Source organism: Ovis canadensis, chromosome 1 (assembly GCF_042477335.2).
Source record: "Ovis canadensis isolate MfBH-ARS-UI-01 breed Bighorn chromosome 1, ARS-UI_OviCan_v2, whole genome shotgun sequence".
Taxonomy (NCBI): Eukaryota; Metazoa; Chordata; class Mammalia; order Artiodactyla; family Bovidae; genus Ovis; species Ovis canadensis.
Window position 1 is genome coordinate 21,758,018 of NC_091245.1, and position 23,918 is coordinate 21,781,935.

The 23,918-nt window shown below is 55.1% G+C and overlaps 1 protein-coding gene across 1 annotated transcript; it reads right to left on the bottom strand.

Moving 5' to 3' along the window:
* Positions 1-18,979: 18,979 nt before the first annotated feature.
* Positions 18,980-19,516, bottom strand: TMEM275 (transmembrane protein 275). Its single transcript, XM_069570145.1, has one exon. The coding sequence runs from the start codon at positions 19,514-19,516 to the stop codon at positions 18,980-18,982; it is 537 nt and encodes a 178-aa protein (XP_069426246.1).
* Positions 19,517-23,918: the final 4,402 nt, after the last annotated feature.

Here is a 23,918-nt window from a genome sequence, read left to right on the forward strand (position 1 = left end):
CTGCTGGCCTCCCCCTGCAGCCAGGGCTCTTGGGCGCCCCCAGCCCAGCCCCAGGGTCATCCCAACATGGCTCTCAAGGAGCTACCTCATGAGCCCAGGGATCCTGGGGCCTTGGAGTCCTGCCTCCTGCCCCCCTCACCTCCCCAAGTTCCAGCCCTCGGTGAAGCCCACACCTGCAACCCTCTGCATGGTCCTGCTTGGATCCCACGGAGGCCGAATGGGGAGGAGGTGAGAGGCCAGTGCCCCCAGCTTTCCCCAGTGAGAGGTTCTCGCTGGCCAGACCCCTGCCTCAGTGTCGCCTCCTCCCATCCCCCGCTTCCTCCCCTAGTAAGTTGCTGTGTGGAATGTGAGATATAAATATAAATATATAAAGCTATATTTTCAGGCACCTGCCTGCCCAGGCCCCATGCCCCGCTCCATGGCTTCTCCGCTGCCACCCCCCAGCTCTGCCTACAGCTTCTGCGTCTCACTCTGGCCTCCCCTCCTCTCTCTCTGTCTCCGCTTTCTTCCTTCTCCTCTCCCCAGCCTGTCTTCCCCTCTCTGGATCTCCCCACCGTGTCTCTTCTGCCTGCCCCTGCTTTCTTTGGTGCTGGCTGTGTTGATGTAGACTCTGGTCCCAAATTGTGCTTTGTTTGGGGTTAGGGCTTTTCAGTTTTAGTCATTTGGCTTCTTCCTGTTCCTCTCCTTTTGCTGCTTCCCAGCCTCCTGGCTGCTCCCAGCCCGCACCCTCTTGAGGCAGCTTCTCCTTCCAGTAGAGGTGATACAGCCCTCGCTGGAGACCCGGTAGCCACAGGAGCAGCAGGCAGGAGGGGGCCTAGTTCCCACCCCCCACCTGGGCTTGCGTCCAGAAAGGCATGTTCTCTGTCTTTTCTAGTTTTGAGACGCCCCCTCCCCACCCCCAGCCCAGATTGAGAAGGAGGGGAGGGGAGGCAGGAGTCAGGCTGGAGCTACATCTCTGGCTGTAAAACCTCCAGGACTGGAGCCTGGGGCCAACATTCATCCAGGGCTGACCACAGGGCTCTAGACCTCTCTCTGGTGCAACTTCCCTGCTTGGAGGGAGGTAGTAGGCCACAGGTGCTTTCAGAGAAGTGTCTTCGAGGAATAAGGGTCGCTGGCACGGAAAGGTGTGTTCCTATTTGTGGCCAGGAACCCAGCTCAGCAAACTCCCTTTCAAAACGGTATGATCTTGAGTCAGCCCATAGCCTCTGTGCCCACTCCCCACCTGGATTAGAGGGCCTGTAACATCCTATCCATCCTCTGGAGAAGGAAATGGCAACCCGCTCCAGTACTCTTGCCTGGAGAATCCCATGGATGGAGGAGCCTGGTGGGCTACAGTCCATGGGGTCGCAAAGAGTTGGACACAACTGAGCAACTTCACTTCACTTCTCTTCAGCATCCTATCCACCTCTAATGTTCCACACATCTGTGCTTTCAACCTTGCACGGCAGAGGTTTTTAGTTAAACTAACAACCACCACAAAAAGGCTCTCACAGAGCACAGTGTTTAAATTAGAAAATGATTGTTGCATGACTGTGTAGCAAAGGGTATTGCAGGCACAAGCCTCTCCCTGGGCACGGCCACAGTCTCTGGGCCTCAGTTTTCCCAGTAAATGTAATGGGTCCCTTTGAGTTGAGACAATCTGGATTTGATCCTGCTTTTCTAGAGTGTTAGTCCAGCCTCTGTGGGCACCCCATCTCCAAGGCTTCACGTAGGCTCAGGGCTCAGGGCAAGAGGAGAGGTATGGCTTGCACAGATTCTGGGTCATGATCCCCAGACCCAGCACTTTGTGGCTCACCACTAAGCTTCCACCCCCTGCTTAGAGAAGCTGCATCTGAAAACCAGGGTAAAGATACCTAAGGCTTGTCTCCTCTCCCAGTGGGAGGAGAGGGGGGTCTACGGGTAGGACTGGTTTGCAGAGTAGTTGATGCCCATGATCCGTGGGGAGTTCTGGGCCAGGGCAAATGGAGAAGGCTTTGGATGGAGAAAAAGTGAGGGGGATGGTAGCTTGGGCCAGGAAAGCTATTTGAACAAAGCAATGGAGTGAGACTACTTGGACGATGGGGAAATGGTGGCTGGCTTCCTGAGAGGTGGGGCTGAGTTTCTTGAATCCAGATTAAAGTCCTCACCTCGATGTGGCTGGGCCCAAGGCAGGCAGGTGAGGGTTTCTGAACAGGGGATTAATTGAACCAGGATTGGATATCTGGGATTTGGAAGGTGAATCCAACAGCCACCGGAGGTCAGAGGAGAGACTTGGGCAGGGAGATAGGAAGGCAGAGAGAGCAACTCTAGGGGACAGAAGAGATTTCTGTTTTATCCTCTGGGATCAGGAAGTTCTGTTTCTGAAACGAAAGAGATCTCATCTAGCCCAGGCCTGAGGACTGAAGCTTTTTTCCTGTCCCTGGAGGCAAATGACTATCACTGCACCTTGGAATCCAGTAGCTCTAGACGTGCCCACCTCCCCCAAGACGCCTCACCAGATTTCCCAAGGAGCAAGTCCACCCCGGAGTCATGTTCTGGCTCAGCCTAGCTTCCCTCAGAGCTTTTTCAAGGCTTCCTCATTCAATCTGCCAGCCCAGAGAAGGTAAGGAAAGTGTATGTGGTCCCCTTCCCCAGGCAGATCTCAACCTAGTTTAGGGGACCAGCCTCAGTGAATGAAAGCAGTTAGAGAGCAAGAGGGGAGCTTATGTGTAAGCAGCACCTGCACCTCCTATGAGCTTAGGACTGCCCCACCTCACCAGAGACTAAGGCCAAAGCCTCTCCTAGGGCAGCCTGGTCACCTGCAGGCTGAGTCAGGCTCTGACTGTCCTTCCCAGGAAGGTCTCGTTCCTCTCCTCTCCCTCCCACTTGAGGCCTCTGTGTTCCGCCTCCTCGCCTCCTCGTCTCCCCAAAGCATGGTTCACGGGCCTGGGTCCCCCACCCCCACTCCGCAGCAGCGGGCTGTACAGACTGCTTTCCAAACCAGCTGTTTTGTGACCTTTTGTGCTTAGAGGCCGTGCCAGCCCGTGGCAAAACCACTGTGTACCGTATTTATTTATTCTGTTAGTTGAGAAAACAAGACTCAAGTGCCCCCTCCCCTGCTCCACTCCCTGCGTAGTGTGGCATGACACTCTGTCCCGTGTATCCCTCTGTCTGTCTGTCTGACTTCCTGTGACGTTGTGACCTGTTCTTTGTCCTACTTGGCTAATAAACGAGAATCTGGCAGCACAGCCCTCAGTCCAGGTTCATTTCCAGAGGGGCCCGCGGTGGACTGAGCAGGTGGTTCAGCACTGTGGCCTGTAGCGGAGGGAGGCAGACCTGCCTCATGATTGGCCACTTCCTCCAGGGCCCTCGCCTGTCTGGGGCTGGAGTGCCCTCTGGGGAGGTCTCAAGGAGCAGAGGGACAGGGGCGGGGAAGGATTCCATCTTCTCTGGGGTGTTGATCCTCATCCAAGCACCTGTGGTAGGGCAGCGGTGGGGGGTGGGGGCCAGGGCCACTAGGAGAGTTTGGGGTGGTCTGGGCAATGGGTCTGTAGGATGGAGCGGACAGAGGTTCTGTGGGAACGACGGGAAGGCACACTAGATCTAAAGCCAGGGCTGTTCTCCAATGAGATGGGCAGCCTGTGCAGGTAGGGAGCTCTTTAGTCCTAGGAGGTGAGCAAGCAGAGGAGGAAGAAGGATCCGCTGTGGTGGCTGGATGGACTGGGGATTTGTGAAGGTCCTTCTTTTCAAGAAAAAAACGACAGCAATTTCCCCTGCTCAGCGTGTTGCAAGCTCACGGTTGGGTTTGGGGGTGAGAGTCCCCTCTGGGCGTTTCCTGGGAGGAGAACCCCAGCAGGCCTGAATGGTGTGCAGGAAGTTGTTTGCTGGGCTCGGTGGGGGTGGGGGGGTTGTAGGCGCTTCAGGCCACAGGGACCCAGGGCCCCTGGCCAGCCCCACCTCCCATTTCCCAAGTCACAGCTGGACCCTAGGAGGCACATTCCTCTCTCCCCAGTGGGGCTGAGGATTAGGGCGGGGATCACTCCCTTCACCTTGTCTTCCTACCTCCCTGGGAGGGGCTGGTGGATCAAATGTCTGCCCTAAATCTCCCACCACCCCTCCCAGACCCGAGCCTTGCCTGCCCCTACATATCTCCACCCCAGGTACACACCTTCCCTGGCAGAGAGGGTGCCCCTGGACCTCTACAGTTCAAATCATTCATGCGCTCAGCACGCATGAGCACCTGCTGTATGCCTGGCCCTGTGCTGGGCATATAAAAACAAGTAAGGAAAAGTCTTCTCTCCAAAGACAGTACAAAACAGGGCGATTTGGGGTTCAAAAAATAGCTATGGGAGCACAGGGTTCCAGGAAGTAGGGTTCCTGGCTTACTTAGCCCAGGGAGATCAGGAAGGCCCCTTGGGAGGGAGACTTTTGGGCTGAGTCCCATAGGTCCAGTGTTCACCGGGAGAACAAGAGAGAAGAGAGTCCTGGGAGGCATAGCACCCACAAAGCTGCAGGACCTGTGTCGGGTGAGTCCCAAGTTCTGAGGGATCAAGGGCAAGGATGGGGTGGGTAGTGTCAGGGGCTGAGGAGGGAAAGGGAAGCTGGGAGCTTGAACTCAAGCTCCAGGGAGATTAGCAGCTGGGGGAGTGAGGGGGATCAGATTTGCATTTTAGGAAATTCTGCCCTCCCATACCTTTGCTGAATGGTGGTTCCAGAGGAGGCAGGGAGACCAGAGAGGAGGCCATTGTCACGTCCTGATGAGAGGAGGGTGGCATGGTGTGGACTAGGGGAGGAGGGGTGGGAGAAGGGGTCAGACTGATGAGAGATTTAGGAAGTAGAATTACCATGGGGACTACAGGCTTGGGAGGGGTCAGGGGTGCTCGGAGTCTCTGGTTTGGTGCAGGGGGAACCTTGGGCTGGGTTGAGGGGAATGAGCCTGAGCTCAGGCTGGTCTTTAGGGTGTCTTTAAATTGTTCAAGAGAAGATATTGGGGTGTACTGGATCAAGGCGCAAGAGGGGGGCCTGTCTGCACTATTTTAGATCTTAATCTATTTAATAAGTACTTACATGGCACTTTCTCTGTGACTGGCACCTCACAGATATTAAGTCATTTAATCCTCACATAACACTATGTGGTAGGTATTACTGTTATCCCCATTTAATTGATAAAGAAACTGAAGCACAGAGAGGTTAAATAACTTGCCCATGACCACACAGCTAGTAATGGGCCAACCAAGGTGTGAAAACCTGGCTAATCTCAGAATCCACGTGCTTCACCTTGGCGGTTGTCAACAGAGATGGAGAACGAAGGCATGTCACTGAGTGAGCTCACACGGGGGACGCCGAGGAAGGGGCCTCGGGGAAACCGACTACAGAGCCAAAAAGATTCTGTTACGGAGCTGGGACAAGCTGCTCTCAGCTGCTGTTGCCTTTGGTCCTTAGTTTCCTCTTCTATTGACTGGGTATCATTAACCGCGTCCAGCCTGCTTCCGGGGAGGCTTGGGTGAGACAAGGGAAGACGAAAAGAGGGTCTGGAGGAGGCTGGGGGCTGAATGATCTGTGCCCGGCATGCAGTATGTGCTCAGCCGCCCACAGCGGGCAAGATGGGAAAGGCAGGGGACTCCCCGGAACGTCTCCCTGAATCCTTATATCCTTAGACCTTGGCCCGTCTCCCTTCAGTCCAGGGTTCCCCTGGGGGCCTGTAGAAGGGGCACCATCTGAGAGGGTCCCGGACAGACTCTTTAGGGTTGGGCCCACCCGCCCCTCCCCACTTTCCCACAGAGCTGCCGGACCTGGAGCCTCCCCTCACCCATCCCTCATTCCCCTCTCCCTTCTGGGAAAGCCGATTAGGAGGCGGCCTCCTGCCCGCCCCCCTGACAAGTTCGTCTGAACTTCCAACAAAGGCCCTCAGAGGGCTGCGGGAGGGAGGGCCCGCCACCAGGAACCTGACACCACCGGCCCAGCAGCACCCCGGCAGCCTGGGAGGCGGCTGTGTGACTCTGCACACCCCCAACCCCCATGCAGGCAGGAATGTCTCCAGAGGGGACCCGGCTCCTCCAAGGCCTGGGGGCTGGGGGACATCGCCACCTGGGACCCCCTCACGATGGGGACAAGGCCAACCCCAGGAGGGCAGGCGGGGCTCTCGCACACGTTCTCACCTACAGTCATCCCCACACACTCCCACACTCCCCATGACACAGGTACCCCCGCACCCCCCGCCATAACCACACACATGGGACGTGCTGACTTCTGCATTGCATCGATCTCAGGGTGTCTGTCTGTCTCTCCACCCCATACAAGTCCTCAGCCTCGCCAGGAGGCTGTACACCTGCCCCGCCCCAAAACGTGCATTCTTCCTGGCTCACTCACACTCCAGACACCATCCTCCCAACACTGGGACAGCGGCTCCAACTCCCTCCACCAACACAGAGGCCTCCCAGCTACGCTGCCAGCTTGGTGCCCAAGATTCTCCATGAGCTCTGCCCCAGGCCTGGTGAAGACACAAGAGTCTGGGCATCAGATGCCCACACGAGAGTCAGATCAGGGCCCGAGCTGCCATTCAACACTCACGTTCCCTGACCCCATACACCCATCCTTACACAACATCTTCTTTCTGGGGGACACTTTGGGGGACACACAGGCCCCTGCGTTCAAGCCCTGTATTGTTCTGATGTCTCCATGTCAAAATCTTTACCTTTAAACAAAGGACCCTGAATTTTCATGTTGCCTGGACTCAGTCCACGGGGTCGCAAAGAGCTGGACACAGCTGAGCGCGCACACACACCACCAGCCGTGTAGCTGCTCTCACTCCCTCATCGCAGTCTCCCTGAGTTCTGGCTCACCTGGCCCTTCTGTGGCTTTGGAAGCTCAAGAGTCTCTGGAAAGATCTCAGCTTCTCCCACCTGCCTGAATGCCTCCACTTGGTCTTACAGCCGAGTCTTCCCTGTCCACCCCATCCTGCATCAGGCAGCTGGGTGTGATGAGTGAAGGGAGCTGCTGAGAGCATACTACGCTGCTATGCACCTCTTCTTAGTGCCATCTCGGGGCTCACTGTCCTTGTTTGTAAATGGCCTAATGAGAACAGTGACTTCAAAAGACTTAAAAGAAACAGCATCTGTGAAGCACTGAGCACAAAGCCTGCTGCTGCTGCTGCTAAGTCGCTTCAGTCGTGTCTGACTCTGTGCGACCCCATAGACGGCAGCCCACCAGGCTCCCCCGTCCCTGGGATTCTCCAGGCAAGAACACTGGAGTGGGTTGCCCTTTCCTTCTTAGAGCACAAAGCCTGGCATTTAGTAAATACTCAATACATACTTTGGAGAAGCAATGGCACCCCACTCCAGTACTCTTGCCTGGAAAAGCCTTTGGACAGAGGAGCCTGGTAGGCTGCAGTCCATGGGGTCGCTAAGGGTCGGACACGACTGAGCGACCTCACTTTCACTTTCATGCATTGGAGAAGGAAAGGGCAACCCACTCCAGTGTTCTTGCCTGGAGAATCCCAGGGACGGGGGAGTCTGGTGGGCTGCCGTCTATTGGGTCGCACAGAGTCGGACACGACTGAAGCAACTTAGCAGCAGCAGCAGCAGCAGCAGCAGCAATACATACTTATTATTGCTAAGATTACACTATTATAAGTGCTGGTGAACAAAACTAGATCCAGCCTCCCTGGGCCTATGAGGGTCTAGTGGGTAAAATGGAGATTACTTGATTAATCACACATACACAGAGGTAAAGTGGACAAGGTCTCTAGTCTCATGGGGCTTACAGCTAAAAGGAGAGGCAATCTGAGGCAAGAATCAGGACTTGGTCTGGAACAAGGCCAGGAGTCTGAGGTTAGAATCAGGGATCAGCCTGGGGCACATCAGTTAGGAGCCAGAGCTTGGGCTCAGAATGGGGCCAGGGTCAAAGCTTTGTGTTTGGCTGGGATCAGGGATCATTCAGGGCTCGGTCCAGGGCAAGACACAGCTCAATTAGAGGTCAGAGTTGGGGCTCAGATTGGGGCCAGGGCAGAGCCTAATTTGGGGCAGGGCTGAGTTGAGTCTGGGACTGGTACCAAGTCAGACAGACACTTCTAGCAGTCAGTCACTGTGGGGCTGTTTAATGAGCTGCTAGGCTTCTGCGAACCTTTGTTTTATCATCTGTAAAATGGGGAGATCTCCGTCTACCCCCTGGCTCGTGGGAATCGAATGAGCTCATGGTAGAAGCCAAGGATTACACCGCTGCCACGGCTGCTGACGACTCTAAGCCTGGTCCCCTGGGGTGCTCCTCCCCCTGCCCGCCCGGGGAGGCTGCGCCACCCTCACCCACGCCCCCAGCTGTGGGGAAACCACCACCCTAGCCTGGGATCCTTTCCAAGAGGAGTCTGGATATTTCATAAAGCCCTTTGAACAACAAAGGCCACAGGAGCGATATTTCCTCCTGGGGGCTGACCGCCCAATGGCTCCTTTATCTTGGCAACCAGGCTTGAAGAGCTGTTCTTGGAAAGAGCTCGTGTGGGGCGTGTGCGAGTGCGTGTGAGTGTGAGCCTGTGTTCACAAAGCTGCTCTTTGTTGCCGTCCCCACCTGAGCGGCTGCAGACCTGGAAGCCTGGGTCCTTCAGAGGTTAACCTGTCCATCCCTCGCCTCTACACAGATGTGCTGGTCAGCCAGGTGGGCGGGAACACTGTCTTTTTCGCCTTAAGATTCTCCCAGAGGTGAGAACTCCAGGAAACAGGAGCCCTAGTGCCTCAGGAAGAAGGCAGGTTAGGGTGGGATGGATGCCTGACAACATGGGAGAGGTGACCGGGAGTTTTGGTCCTTTTAGCAGGTGCGGTGCTTCCTTCGCCCTGGGGTCCAGGCCCAGCATACACAGCCCCTCTGGAGGCAGGGCCAACAAGACGCCCAAGAGGCTTGCCCAATTCAGACTTACCTTCAGCAGGCTCTTGGTGAGCCACCTGGAGAAACACTGTCAGCCAGCAAGCCCCGACCTGCCTCTCAGACTGTGGGGTATGAGAGAAGTCCCTCTCTGGGCCTCAGTCCCTATGATGGCTTGGACTGCAGCCCCTGGCTGGACAGGGTAGAAGCTCCAGGTACACAGGCAGGACCTGGAGTAGCTGGATCTGCAACAGGAGTCTGTCTATCATCCCCTCTCCCTCTCTGCCATTCCAGCTGCTAGGATCCTGCCAAGCCCAAGCGAATGGATAAGGATAGGGTGGGGGTTGCCTACAGCAGGACCCACTGTGTGAATGGTCTGGGGATTCCTGCTACAGGTTCTCAGAAGAGACATCCTCAGGGTCCCTCCAGTCTAGTCCCCATTCAGTCAGGAATTGCTAACACCTAGCCCCTGCCCACAAACCTGCAGGGACGAGGAGCTCATTACCTTGCAGGGCAGCCTGCTCCAGGGCTGACTGGGAAGTTCATCCTCATTTGAGCTGAAGCCTGCCTCCTCCTCCTCAGGCCTGGCCTAGGGGAGGGTAGGAGTGGGGCACACAGAACATGCCTGTTCACAGTGTTCTGGGATGTTTGACCAAATTGGACTGTGTAGTACTCACACACTCGGGGCCCTTTCCCACCTGTCTGCTCTTGCTGTGAAAGTCTATTCACTCTTCAGAACGCACCACATGCACCCTCTCTGGGAAGGCTTGTGGGGTCACTCCTTGCCCTCTCCCTCTCTTGACCTCTCTGGAGCACCAGGTAAATCCAGATGGAGCTCCCTGAGCAGGACCCGGCGGCATGGTCAGAACCAGACGCAGAGTCGTTGTGGAACCAGTACTGCGCTGGAGGGGCAGCAAGAGGGGTGGGCTCTGCCTGGGATTCCGGGGGCCCGGGTCCTGTCTGGACTTGCTCTGGGGCCTTGGGCGAGCCCTGGCCTTTTCTGGGCCTCTGCTTCCTGTGCAAAGGCTGGAGGGCAGGCTCTTCAGGCCACCTGCCTGCCTTGGAAGGCCTTGCTTTCTGAATGTCCTGCTGAGTGATATTCATGGCCCAGTTTCCTCAGCTGTTCCATCCAGGGCCTCTTCCCAGCCTGGACCACGTACCCGGCTGTGGGTGCAGATGGGGTGTCAAGGCGCCCATTTGGCAAAGGCCCAGCAGCTGCCCAAGGAACTGGGATGTGTCCAGGGATGGCACCCAGGGAGGAGTAAGCACCCTTGGGCCATGCAGGATCTCAACCCTCTTCTCCATTAAAAAAAAATACATCTTTCTTTTCTTTCGGTATTTTTGACTGCACTGGACCTTTGTTGCTGCGTTCTGGCTTTCTCTAGTTGCGGAGAGCAGGGGCTACTCTTCATTGTGGTGCATAGGCTTCTCACTGAGGCGGCTTCTCTTGTTGCAGAGCGCGGGCTCTACCCACATGGATTTCAGGAGCTGCAGCTTGTGGGTTCTAGAGTGTGGGCTCAGTAGTTGTGGCACATGGGCTTAGTGGCTCCGCAGCATGTGGGATCTTCCTGGACCAGGACTGAACCCATATCCCCTGCATTGGCAGGCAGATTTTTAACCACTGGACCACCAGGGACGTTCCTTTCCTTCTTTAGAGATGAGCCTGGCCCTGAGGCTGAGGCCATAGCCCAGCCTGGTCTCTTCCCGAGGATGTGGCTCTTATTTTGCACAAGCTTTAGCTCTCTCCTCTCAGTCTTGAGCCCCCGTGTCCCGACTTTAGGGGCTATCCACCCCTAGTCTTTGTGAGGAGGATGGGAGGATCTTTAGTCAACTAATGTTTATTGAACACCATCTATGTGCCAGACACAGCTTTGGGAACTGGAAATGCAGTGCTGAACAAGACGGTCCCTGCTCCCAAGGCACTCAGTGCTGGAGACAGAAAACAAATAGATAAGCACTGCAACAGATACGTTTGGGGTGCTGATGAAAGGTCAGAGTGAAGGTGAAAGTGAAGTCGCTCAGTTGCGTCTGACTCTTTGCCCACCAGGCTCACCACGACTCTGTAGCCCACCAGGCTCCTCCGTCCATGGGATTCTCCAGGCAAGAATACTGGAGTGGGTTGCCATTTCCTTCTCCAGGGGAGCTTCCTGACCCAGGGATTGAACCCAGGTCTCCCGCATTGCAGGCAGACGCTTTAACCTCTGAGCCACCAGGGAAGCCCCAATGAAAGGTCAACAAGGACTCAAATAGGGAGTGGGGTCAGGGTGCAATGGAGGAGAGAGATGGAAGGATCAGACCATGAGTGAGGACAGGGAGGACCAGACATGTCAGATCAACATCCAGGTGGACAGCTGATGAGGAAAGAGGCTGGTGCAGGCCTGGAGGTTCCAGTGAAGGCTCTGGGGGAGAAGGGGTGGGAGCGGGGTGGGATCTATTAAATAGCTGATGACTCCAGGCCCTAATCCTGTGCCAGGCCTAGGCGGGTAGTGTGTGTTGGGGGAGGGGAGCACCCCCGCTGGGGTGTAATTTCACGCTGAAGGGCCTGATGGGGCGTCCCAGGGACTGATCCTTTCTGGATCAGAAAACTCACTTCCCTTTGTCGCACGCAGGGCGATTAATGCCTTAACCCTTTGTGGGCTGGCCCAGGGCCAGTCCCGCCCCACGGCACCTCCAGCCCCAGGGAACCCTACCTAGCCCAGAGCCCTTGCCTCCCTCCCTGCCAGCGCTGGGACCTGGTCCTGTCTGCGGGGAGGGAGACGCTGGGACTGAAGAAAGCCAAGGGACAGATTCCCAAGCAGCTTGTCCACGTCCCTGTTCCTTCCAGGGCAGCTCACCAGGCCCAGCGCCCCCAGAGAAGTGAGCTCTCCACCTCTATCTGCAGGCTCTCTTATAGCTCAGTTCAAGTCCAGCCTCCCTCAGGAACCAGGGTCTAGTGCACCCACCACCGCAACCTTTGCACGCGTCACAAACGGGTGCTCACTGTCTCCAAGGGGGCCTCCCCACTGGCAATAGGCAATACAGCCGAAACCGCCTAGTACCACAGATCTCTGAGTGAGGAATGAAGACCCCCAGCCCCACTCTCCCCACCCCCTGACCCTGAGATTCCCTGACCCTCACAGGCCGTGACTCCAGTAGCACCTCAGACATAGCCCTGGCCAGGTCGCCACTGTCAGCCCCTGCCTTTCTGCCCTCTCTAGGCCCTCTTTTAACCTCATCTGGGTTCAAAGACCCACCAAGGAAGTTGTTGCACCTTCTTAGGCCCCTCCCCTCGCTCCTCCCAGCCCCGCCTCCCATCTCGGGGCAGCCTTGCAGGTGGCCCCGCCCAAGCTCCCCTGGAGTGGGCGAGAGGGGCAGGGGCCCGGGCTAGGCCTCCCCTAAGCTCCTGGGGTCTCTAAAACCCCAGCCCCATTAAAAGAAAGACCCTAAATGTTATTTACACTTCGGAGTCTTAAAAACCATTAACAAAAGCCACTTAATTCAATTATCTTCCTGGCTGGCTCGGTTCTCAGCGCTGAGCCCCGGCCTCCCCTGGCCGCCCCCTCCCTCGCCCTCCCCCTCACTGTCATTGTGTCGGGCTAATGAGGTAAACTGAAGCGAGCCCTGTCCCCCCTGACAGGTTTATGAGAATTTAATAAAGCGTGGCCGGGACCAAATGAGTTGCCTCAGCCTCGGAGAGCTCATTGTCTTCGGCGTCAGCGTTTTTTGACTCGAGCCGCCCCCTCCCCCGCCCCCTCCTGCCTGGCTCGGCCCTCAGCGCCCCCCACCCCTCCCCGCCCCAGTGCCTCCCCAGGTGAGCCGGGGGAGGGCCTGGCTGATGCCAGCGCGGCCTGCAGGGGCAAGGCCCTGGGGCCCAGCCCTGACCTGGGCAGTGTGCCCAGGGGAGGACCTACCTCCCCTCACACACATCGGGCCCCCAGAGTGCGCAGGGATCGCTGGGACACTGCCCACCTGGGGCTGAGGCCTGGCGAGTGCCGCTGTGAGCACAATTCACTTTTTCTTGCTTGTCTGCAGGGATGGACCAGAGTAAGGGGGCTTCTCTTCCTGCCAGTGCACATGGTAGGGACACAGGACCCTCAGTTATGACCTGATCACCTTCTCCCCTTTGTCCCTGAAAGGTAACAAGGGGGTGGAGCACAGCCCAGTGAGTGGAAGGGATTTGCCCAGTTTTCTGCAGGAATCAGAAGTAAAGATGCAAGAGGCACCCAGGCTGGAGGGCCCCAGACACACAGGCAGGCAGGCAGGCCCCACCTGGAGCTCAAGGGGTACCTGGAGAAGGCCCAGCTGTCCTTACCCCCTCACGTCCCAGACAGCCTAGAGCCAGGCTTTCTCTGTCTAGCCTTTCAGGGATGCAATGTCTAGGAGTTTCTGGACCACTCAGAGACCCAGAATTTCTTCTCTCCCCCTCAAAAGTGTTTCCAGAAGGTACTGCCTTCTGGGGCTAAAGCCTGGCCTGAAAGCCTCATCTGGAAAGTCCTGAAGTCCAGGGTATTTGGGAACAAGTCCTAGAGATCAAGGCTCAGTCTTCGACCATGACAATAGCTGAGTCTCAGTTCAGGGTCAGCATTCAGTTTGGGACCAGATTCAGGACTCTGTGACTAGCATCAGGTTCAGCCTGATACTAGAATCAGGGCATGGTGCATGGATCAAGGTCAGGGCTCAGCCTGTGACCGAATAAGAGCTTACTGTTTGTCCACAATTAAGGCTTAGCCTGTACCAGGTCGGGGTGCAATCTTTGATACAGGTCAGCATTGATCAGGATCAGTGTTCACTGTATGGAGCAGTCAGGATCAAGGCTCACAGTGTGATCAGGGTCAAGTTCAGGTCAGGACCTCATATGGACCCGGGCAGGGGCTCAGTCGAAGGTCAGAGTGAGGACTCGGTCTAGGACCAGACCCAGGACTTAGCTGTGTCCTTGATAAAGCGTAAGTCTGTGTCCAGTATCTGGCCTCCCTCTGTGATAAGGTCAGAATCCAGAATTGGAGATGTCACTTAGTAAATCTGGGTGACTTTAACACCCACTTCTTCATGCACACCCAATTCCCTGCTCTCCATCTCCTCAGGCCTGGCCCCTCAGAAAAGGAAATGGGGGAAGCTGTGCAGTCTGGCGGGACTGTCACCTCTATCCCCTGTCGTGTGCCCAGGGTGCCCTCTGGTGGCACTCCCTAGCAGTGCTGTTTTCCTCAGTCAGCCCGCCTATCTGGCCACCACCTACTTAAGGGAGCCTGGCCCTCAGGTGCATCCATCAGTGTCTATCCAGGCAGCTCTATATTCCAGCCTCACTCCACCTCCTCACAATGCAGAAAACAGGAACTGTCCAGGGGAATCCCCACACACATAAGCACTTTTCTCCCTTCCTGTTCAGAATTGGGTATCTTGATAATTCGCTATTGCGGGAGGCCCAGAATCTTAGCTGTGTGATAACATTCACAGCTTTTTACTCATTCAGTTGTTTGACAAATATTTATCAGGCATCTGCCTCGTGCCAGGTGGGCACTGACTGCATAGCTGTCAACAAGCCAGCAGTCCCAACCTCTTGGAGCTCCCCTTCTACTCCCTTCTCCCTAATTCCCAACTCCTAGTGCACAGACCTCACTGGAAAGGCACTGGCAGAAGGTGAGATTCAGAACTGGGCAACTTCAAGTCCCTGCTCTGCCCTAGAGTCAGAGGCTGGACTACTCGAGGTTCTGGTCCCGTCTTCACCTCCCTTCGCCCACATCATCAGGATGCATGGCTTCACCACCACCCACAGGTTAATTTCTTCATCTGCATCACCGGGGCTCTCCATCTGGAACTCGGGGGTGTGGCTCCAGCTCCTATGGGACAGCTCCACTGGGTAAGCTGACCTTCCATCTGGCCATAGCCCTTGCTTTGTCGTCCACCATAGGCCCAGCTGTGCAAACCACAATTCTAGCACTTCCTCCCAGATTCCTCTCTCTTACTCCCGTAAATACTGATAGGGAGACCTCAAAAATGGGTGGAGGATCTGCGCAGCTCACAGCCACCACCAGCATTTCCCACTGCAGTGAGCTTCTAACCCGGCCCCTCTTCTCCCTCAGGTCCCTCAACACTCTGTTTTCCACACAGCAGGCAGAGCGAGTGGTGAAGTCATAAATCACATCATGTCATGTCCCTGTTTAAAACCCACCTGTGGTTCCATCTCACAGAGATTAAAACCCCAGCTCCTCGCCTTGGCTGCCTAGCTTTATAGGAGCAGAGCAACAACCCACTCCCCACCTTCTCCAGCTTCATCTCCCACCCTTGTCTCCACACCCCTTCTTTCTTGGTCTGACACATGGGGGCCAAGTTTATTCTCACCTAGGGTTGCACCGGCCATTTCCTGAGCTTGAAATGTTCTTGCTCTAGACTTCTGTGTGGCTTTCAGAGCTCAACTTAAATGTTACCTCTCAGAGGAGTCCTCTCCAGCCATCCAAGTCCCTCTGTCGCTTCTTCCTATTGTGATTTGCTGCACAGCACTATCCACTAGCTAATGTTTTTAGTCTTGTGTGCTTATGGATTTATTCTTTAATTTCCCCCTAAGTAGAACGTGAGCTCCCCCAGAGCTTGCTCACCAAGCTATGGGTCCATAGTGTGTACGTGCTAAGTCACTTCAGTCATGTCCAACTCTATGACCCTGGCTCCTCTGTCTGTGGGATTCTCCAGGCAAGAATGCTGGAGTGGGTTGCCATACACTTCTCCAGGGGATCTTCCTGACCCAGGGGAGATGTAAGATGTCTCTTACATCTCCTGCATTGGCAGGCAGATTCTTTAACACTAGCGCCACCTGGGAAGCCCATGGGTCCATAGTAAGACTCAGGAGTTATTTGCTGAATTAATTAGTACAAAAAATATATATATATATGGTCCTAAGTGGCTGCCTTCATTTCTTCTAGTGGGAGGGAAGGGAGAGGATCTGAGTTTTCGGCCCTTAGTGGGCTCCTCTGGCTTGGCCAGCAGTGGTTCTCTCTGTGGGCAGGAGGGGGGTGGTGCATTCATCCTAGGACCCCTGGGCAGCGTCCCTTTGGGAGATGCCGGTCCCTGCTCAGATTCCTCAGTGCCTGCGAAGCAGCACTAGGCCTATCTTTACTAGTAATGGTATCAAACACATATGGTACTGATTACGTACAAAACCTTAACCTACTACAATGCTAAAATATATTATTCCCACAATAAGGTCAGGGAGCTTGCTGCCTCTGTACTGTCAGAATCGCCTTTTCTCCTTCCGCAGAAACACGTGCCCTACTGCCCTTTGACTGGCGCCCTTCCCTGCCTTCAGGGCCTGGAACTTGACCCTTCTGAGGGCCATGCAGGGGTGTGTCTCCTTGGTGGACATACTGCCCCAGAGGGCCCTGAAAAGATATCAGGGGAGGAGTCCCGGGGTGCAGCAGGCCTGGAGAGACACTGGGGGGTTTTGGTATAGGGCTGGCTGATTGGAGAGTGGGTCCTGGGGTGTGCAAATATCTCCTGGTGTGCCTGGGGAAGGGGAGGAGGTGCAGATGGGACAAAGCACGACCTTCCCTTGGGTGTGGCAATGGAAGGGAGACTCTCCAGGAGCCAGAGCCCTCCTCTGAGGCCACCCTCCTCCCGCTCTGTTATCATAGACCTGTGGCCCGCTGCTCTGAAACTTAGCATGTGAACCTTACCTGCTCTGAACCTTAACCTCACCCTTGTCTTCAGCAGCCAGGCTCCCATACAGGATCAGGAAGTCTTCCTGTAGAAGAGGAAGAAGCCCTGATGGTGTAATTCCAGGCCTCCACCAGCAGGAGGGAGAGGGGTTTGGGCAGGGCCTGGCATTTCAGGGCTAGAATCTTGAGTGCCTCTTCCTAAGAAGGTGGCAGGAGAAGGGTGGGCCAAACCACACCCGAAGGTGTTATCAGCAGTGGCCCCACTCACCTCTCACTCTCCCAAGGCAGCAGGTGGAGTCTGAGGCTGCCAGTGAACCAGAAGAGACAGGCCTGGAGCTGGGGAGGTGGTCTTCCTCACACACACACACACACACACACACACACACACACACACACACACTCTTAGGTGGGAGGAAGTGCTCTGAGAAGGCGTTATCAGTTCCAGGGGTAGATGATTCAAAGTTTAGGACCATCAGCCCACGCTAATGAACAGAGATGATCTGCTCAGCACCGACTGAAAGGGAGTTGCTCTTCTCTGGGTTCATGAGAGGGGAGTCAGCAGGAGAGGCCGAGGCAGCAAGGAGGTCAAGAGGAAGAGAGCAAAGTCCCAGGGCTGGTGGGAAGTGCCTAGGTGGGGGCAGAAGAGCAGCAGAGCCAAGTCTGGAAAGAGAAAGGGAGGCTGATGAGGCCGAGGGTGGCTGGGCAGGGAGTCATGGCCAGTGAGAGATGGTGGGCCACTGTTTGCCACCATCACTGGGCACTGCTTGCCTGGGTCCCTGCAGTGAGAGAGGGGCTGGCCCAGAGTTGCAGGGTCTTCCTCCCCACCCCCAGCCCTCTTGTTTCTCTTGCAAGGCAGCCTGCATTCCTACGCAAGATGCTCTCACATACCTAGATAGCTCAGACTCTGCAAGCCCAGCAGAGGCCACGAGAAAGGTGTAAGCTTTACAAGACCTGGGAAGCCCTTCTTCCCTCACCATCTCTGCTGGGTGACCCAGCCCTCAACAACACCTGCCTACACACACACACACACACACACGTGCGCACGCTCCCACACAGGTGTGATGTCAGACAATGCCACCTAAAATACTCCCATGCTCCCCATCTCATCCACATAGCCAGACAGTCTCACCCACAGTCACACTTATATATTCATCCAGCGCCCACCCTCCTCAATCTGACACTCTGCTTCCACAGCTGTTCACAGGTACACACAATCTCAGACAGTCTTTTGTTCACAGTGACACACTTCTGGGGCTCTCTTCTAGTTCTCCAAGAGGAGCTGGTGCTGAGATGATGAAGCACCAGGCACTGGCTGGGAGGACTGCAGACTCCAGGGTTCAGGATCAGAGGTCTTGCCGTCAGGACTTGACTCCAAAGGTGCTTTATTAAGGAGCAGAGTGAGGCATAGCGGGAATGCACAGTGAAGTTCAGGTGGAGAACTTCAGGGTGGCAGGAGCCTCCTCACCACGCCTCCCTATCTCCCCCAGCCCACCCTGCTCTGTGTTTGTAGATCAGCTCACTCAGGCTCCTCTTTCCATGGAATTCTCCAGGCAAGAATACTGGAGTGGGTAGCCAGTCCCTTCTCCAGGGAATCTTACCTACCCAAGGATAGAACCTGGGTCTCTCGCATTGCAGTGTTCTTTACTGTCTGTGCCACCAGCAGAAAGGATGGGAGTATGCTCAACCCAGCTCTACCTTATGGATGATCTGGCTCAAATAAGATCCTCCCTGGCATCAATCCCAAAGGGTCAGGTTGGGGTAGAGACAAGGAGGTCAGGGAGGGGCGGGAGGGGAGCTCAAAGCCTTTCACAGCAGGCGGGCACAGGAGACAGCCCAGGCTGAGACTGGTTGTGTCTCCCCACTTCCTCCCACCCCTCCAGGGCCTTGCTGAGTTAACCGCCTCAGAGTGGCTCTGTTCACAGTGCCCAAATGATGGGTGGCGGGTAGGGGGTGGGGACTGTGCAGCAGCCCAGTTCTGGGATGTCTGGCTGCTGCTGGTGCTGCTAAGTCGCTTCAGTCGTGTCCGACTCTGTGCGACCCCATAGACGGCAGCCCACCAGGCTCCCCTGTCCCTGGGATTCTCCAGGAAGAACACTGGAGTGGGCTGCCATTTCCTTCTCCAATGCATGAAAGTGAAAAGTGAAAGGGAAGTCGCTCAGTCGTGTCCGACTTTTCGCGACCCCATGGACCGCAGCCCACCAGGCTCCCCCGTCCCTGGGATTCTCCAGGCAAGAGTATTGGAGTGGGGTGCCATCGCCGGGACGTCTGGAGAGTGAGGTAAACTAGAACCCAGCGGACCGCACCCAAAGGGCCAAGGCATTGCTCCCTCCTTTGAGGGCTGTCGGTGCCCGGGCACCGTCATCACATTCCCCTCCCCACCCCGCCCCCGGAAGTTCCAGAGATGGGACAGAAGAGGCCACCTGTGCCCAGCCCCGGACCCATAGGAAAAATTCCTTTTTCTTGTCTTTCGCCTCCTCCCTGTGTTTTCTTCAATGGCACTGATGGGAGGGAACCGGGACAGCGGAAGTCAGGGCCGGGAACCCAGTTCACTAGGGGGCGACGCGCTCCCGGGGCAGGTCGAGCCGGACCCCGTCGGCGCGCGGCGCGTAGATTGCAGCGGGCGCGGGGGCGTCCAGGGCGAAGGGCCCGGGGCCCGGGCTGGAGCGGCCGGACGACGCGTCCGAGGCGGCGGGGCTCAGCTGCACGGCCGTGGTGTCCTGCGCCGTGCGCTCGCTGCTCTCCATCTCCAGCGCCACGCGCCCGCCGCCGCCGCCGCCCTGGCCGGGACTCCCAGCGCCCGCCGAGCGCGAACGGGGCGCGCGGCCGCGGCGGCGGCTACACACACAGCAGGCCGCGAAGAAGCCGAGCGCCAGCACGAGCAGCGCCGGCCCCACGACGAGGGGCGCGTTGTGTCCGGGGACGAAGGAGGCGAAGGCGCCCACCAGCGTCACGTTCACGCCCGCCAGCAGCAAGCACAGGCCGCAGGCGCAGAACAGCGCCGGGGACGCCGGGCCGGGCAGCCGGTCCTGAGCGCGGCCCGCGGGCGCCCGGGCCGGGGGCTCCTGGCTCTTCTCTGGGGGCGGCATCGACCTGGGGACTCCGGGCACTCTCAGTTTCTTCCTGCCGCCGGCCGCGGCCAGCCCACATGTCAGGGCTCAGCTCACAGTCGTCCTGTGGGCAGAGAGCAACGGAGAGGTCAGCTGGGCATCTGGGCTTTCCACCCCACCCTCGGTTCTGTGGCTCTGTTCAGTGCCGGGGAGCGCAGAGGTCATGCCATCTTGGCTAGCCCCTGCCTCTGCCTCTGTGAGACTTTTTTTTTTTTTTTTTTTTTTGCCTCACCTCGACGGTATGGGGAGCTTCCCTGACCAGGGCTCGGGCCCCTTGCAGTGGAAGCCAGGAGTCTTAACCTCTGGATTGCCAGGCAAGTTCCCGCCTCTGCCTCTGGGAAGCAACAGCTCATCCCACATGGGAAGAGTGGCTTCTTCACCGTGTCCTTGGATTTCCTCCTGGCAGATCTTGCTATCTTCTCTCCCTCCCCACTCCCTCTTGTCCTCCAGACAGACACAGACCGTCCACCTCCCCTCCTCCAGGCAGCCTTCTTGGGCTAATTAAGTGAGTGCTGTGCTTAGTCCCTCAGTTGTGTCCAACTCTTTGCGACACCATGGACTGTTGCCTACAGGCTCCCCTGTCCATGGGGATTCTCCAGGCAAGAATACTGGAGTGGGTTGTCTTGCCCTCCTCCAGGGGAATCTTTCCAACCCAGGGATCGAACCCAGACCTCCTGCATAGTGGGTGGATTCTCTCCTGTCTGAGCCACCAGGGAAACAATTAAGTGAGTAAATAGCTATAAAGGGCTCAGCTCAGTGCCTAGGTGCTCATTACCTGATGATCATGATCAGTAGTCCTAATCGGAGGGCAGGGGCAGCTCTTGGGATTTAGACAACTTCCTCCCCTGAGCAATAGAGGCCCTAGAAACCATCTGGTCTAGCCCCAGCTTGTCCAGAGGAAGAAACTGAAGCTCAGCGAGATCTGTGGATTTACCCAATATCCAAGGCCAGGACCTCGTGACCAGCTGCCTGGCCAGTGAGTGACCTTGTGACAGTGAGGAGCTCCTGAGGTTTCAGTTGGCAAGTGAGAAGGGACAGTCCCCACATGGGTTGGGCTGGAGCAGACCCAAGGCCCCAGGTCCTTCCTAGACTGGACATTCTATTAGATTCCAGTCCTACCCCATTAGTTCCCCAAGATTATACTGTTGAATCTAGACTTAAAAGCCCAGTCACTGGGTACTAGGATCCCCTTCTAGGTTTTTCTTGTTGTAACTGGTTGTGGAATCTATCATTGGATTCTAGAATTCTGGGAATGCATACAGAAGCTTCAGAGTCTGGGGAATTTAAGACATCTATTTTGAGAATTCTGTTCTATAACATGGAATCACAGGTATTAAGGCCCTTGGAGGATGAGATCATTGCCATGGAGCTGTGCTAGAACTGGACATGGAACAACAGACTGGTTCCAAATAGGAAAAGGAGTGCGTCAAGGCTGTATATTGTCACCTTGGAAGAGTTGACTCATTGGAAAAGACTCTGATGCTGGGAGGGATTGGGGGCAGGAGGAGAAGGGGACGACAGAGGATGAGATGGCTGGATGGCATCACTGACTCGATGGACGTGAGCCTGAGTGAACTCTGGGAGTTGGTGATGGACAAGGAGGCCTGGCGTGCTGTGATTCATGGGGTCGCAAAGAGTCGGACACGACTGAGCGACTGAACTGAACTGTGCTAGAATTGTGAAAAAGTGTCAGAAAAGGGTTCTGAGTTGGAGTGGGAGGGGTGTGATCAGAACCATGCTCTGCTGGGATGAACATGCTGGATGAGTAACAGAGCATGACCTGGACACAGGGCCTCTCTGTGTTTCAGTGTTAACACCTATTATTGTTGGTTAGTTGCTAAATCGTGTCTGAATCTTTTGTGACCCCATGGACTATAGCCTGCCAGGCTTCTCTGTCCATGGGATTTTCCAGGCAAGAATACTGGAGTGGGTTGCCATTTCCTTCTCCAGGGGATCTTCCTGACCCAGGAATCGAACCTGCGTGTCTGCATTGGCAGGTGGGTTCTTTACCGCTGAGCCACCAGGGAAAGCCTGTGAGTGAAGTTGCTCAGTCATGTCTGACTCTTCGTGACCCCGTGGACTGTAGCCTGCCAGGCTCCTCCGAACATGGAATTTTCCAGGGAAGGATACTGGAGTGGGTTGCCATTTCCTTCTCCAATTCACACCTGTAATTGGGGCTATTATGAGAACCTACATGATGGGATGTGAGGATGATTAAATGCTTTAAGCTAAATCAAGTGCTTAGAACAATGAAGAACATAGTGAGAATTCCATATTAGTCACGTTGTGTAGTGGTGGCTGATACAGAAGGGGCTCTCAGGCCTCAGATCTGAGGGGTTGGTCATATTGAGTTTGGAATCAGAACAGTTTGCACCCTTCAGGTGGAAGGGCTTTAGGGACAGGCCCTGAATTGTCCTTCCTGAGTCCAAAGCCTGTACACAGTGGAGTTGGAGAGAATTTGATGACAGGGTGTACAAAGGTGAGGCCAGTTTGCATTGTCACTCTGGACCCAGGTGGGAATCAGCTTGGCCCAAGCAGGTTAGAAGGCCTGGAGGCCATTTCCAGGTCTGCCCAACCTGGTGACTACAGGGCACTCTTCCCTTGCACCATGCTGGGAAGTGGCACCAGGGAAAGTAGCAGCTTTCCTGGAACTCCAGCCAGAAGCTCCTGCACTGGCAGGAATTCAGAACCCCCAAAATCCTGGCAAAGAAAGCGTATGTTGACCCTCGAGGGCATCTACCGACCACAGATCCCTCAGGAAGCTCCCTGTTTGCATGAACCATCTGCTGTCTTTAATCTGCAGCTGCTGGTTCTGCCAGGCAGCAGTAGCAGCCGCTGAAGGGGTACAACAATTTACAGTTTGCAAAGCATCTTCACATCCATGACATCACTGAATGATACACTTGCTTGATGCTTATTAACAGCCACATCTTACAACTGAGGAAATGGAGGCTCAGAGAGGGAAGTCGATTTGGGTCTAGTGGCTAGACTAAAAGGGAGATCAGAATCAGAGAACATGTGGTCTGGTTCACACAGTAGGTAATCTTGTTTCTTTTTTTTCGACCTTGGGGTTGATGTGGAGGTAAATCCCAACAGTTTCTTCCTGTTGCCCTCAGGGGGTGCTGTGAGATTCCCAAATTTCACCCCTTCTGCACCTCATCATTTTCTGACATTGTCCTTTCTATGGGAAAGGCTCTGTCTGAGGCTGATGCAGGGAGCCCCTGAGGGAGGGATGGAGTCTAGCCCTTCAGCTCGCCTCACAACAGACTCTTGAAAGCTGACATTGGACAAGGGTAGGGGAGCCTGGGTGGCTAGAGGGCCCAGGGCTCTTGTTTCTTTTCTTTTACAGAGAAGACTCTTTATCTTTGGGTTTTGGCAGTTTTACTATGATGTGCCAAGGTGAGATTTTCTTTATCTTCTGTGTTCTTCCTGATGCTTCTACAGTCTGCCTTGATTTCTGCCCATTTTGGAAAAATTTCAGCCATTATCTTTTCCTCATTTCTTTCTCTTCTCTCCTTCTGGAACCCTAATTGTGTACACGTTCACCCATTTGGCATTGTCCCACACGTCTCTTACACACTACTCTGTATTTTCTAGTATTCCGCCCCCCGCCTCCCCATTCTCTCTGGCTATTAATTCTACTGATCTGTCATCCAGTTCACTAATCCTGTCTTCACCTGGGTCTTCTCTGCTGTAAAATCCATCTATTCAGTTCTTAATTTCCATTGTTACAACTTTCTAGTTCTAGAATTGCCACTTGATTCTATTTCATAAATTCCAGTTTTCTACTAAAAAACTTCCTCTTATGTATTTTCTTGAACGTATTAAACTCTTTGAAGTCCATGTCTGAAAACTCCAACACCTGGCTCTCTTGTTTCTATTGTCTGTTTTATCGTTCTTGGTTTTGGGTCATTAAGTGTTATCTCCTGTAATGCTAGATAATTTTTTAATTAAATGCCCAACATTGTAGAGATAGCTTGAGCCCTGGATAATACTATCTCCTTTTAGAGAAGATTTACTTTTGCTTCTGACAGCTAAAGAAGGGACAGGCCACCTTAACCCAATCTGTTATTGCATTGACTTGGAGCTATGGTTCAGTCTTCCTGAGTCTGGTCTATATCTGTTTAACCAGTATTCCTAGAAGATAGTCCTTTGGGCTCCCAATTAAAACTGGAGGTGTTTAACAGGGCCTTTCACCTTTTTCGGCTCTAAATCCCAGTTGTGACTTCCCAACTCCATGGTCGCCATTGCCCCCTACAAACCGGAAAATACCTTAAGGAAAAAAGTGAAATAAAATATTACTTCTCTTTTCTTCGAGATCTTGGCCCCTCAAGCCCTTACTGCCTTTACCAATTGCCTTGGTAGCTCTCCCATGCCTTTG

Excerpts from the sequence above, each read along its gene's own strand:
- TMEM275 (XM_069570145.1), bottom strand. The coding sequence starts at position 19,516 with ATGCCGCCCCCAGAGAAGAGCCAGGAGCCCCCGGCCCGGGCGCCCGCG.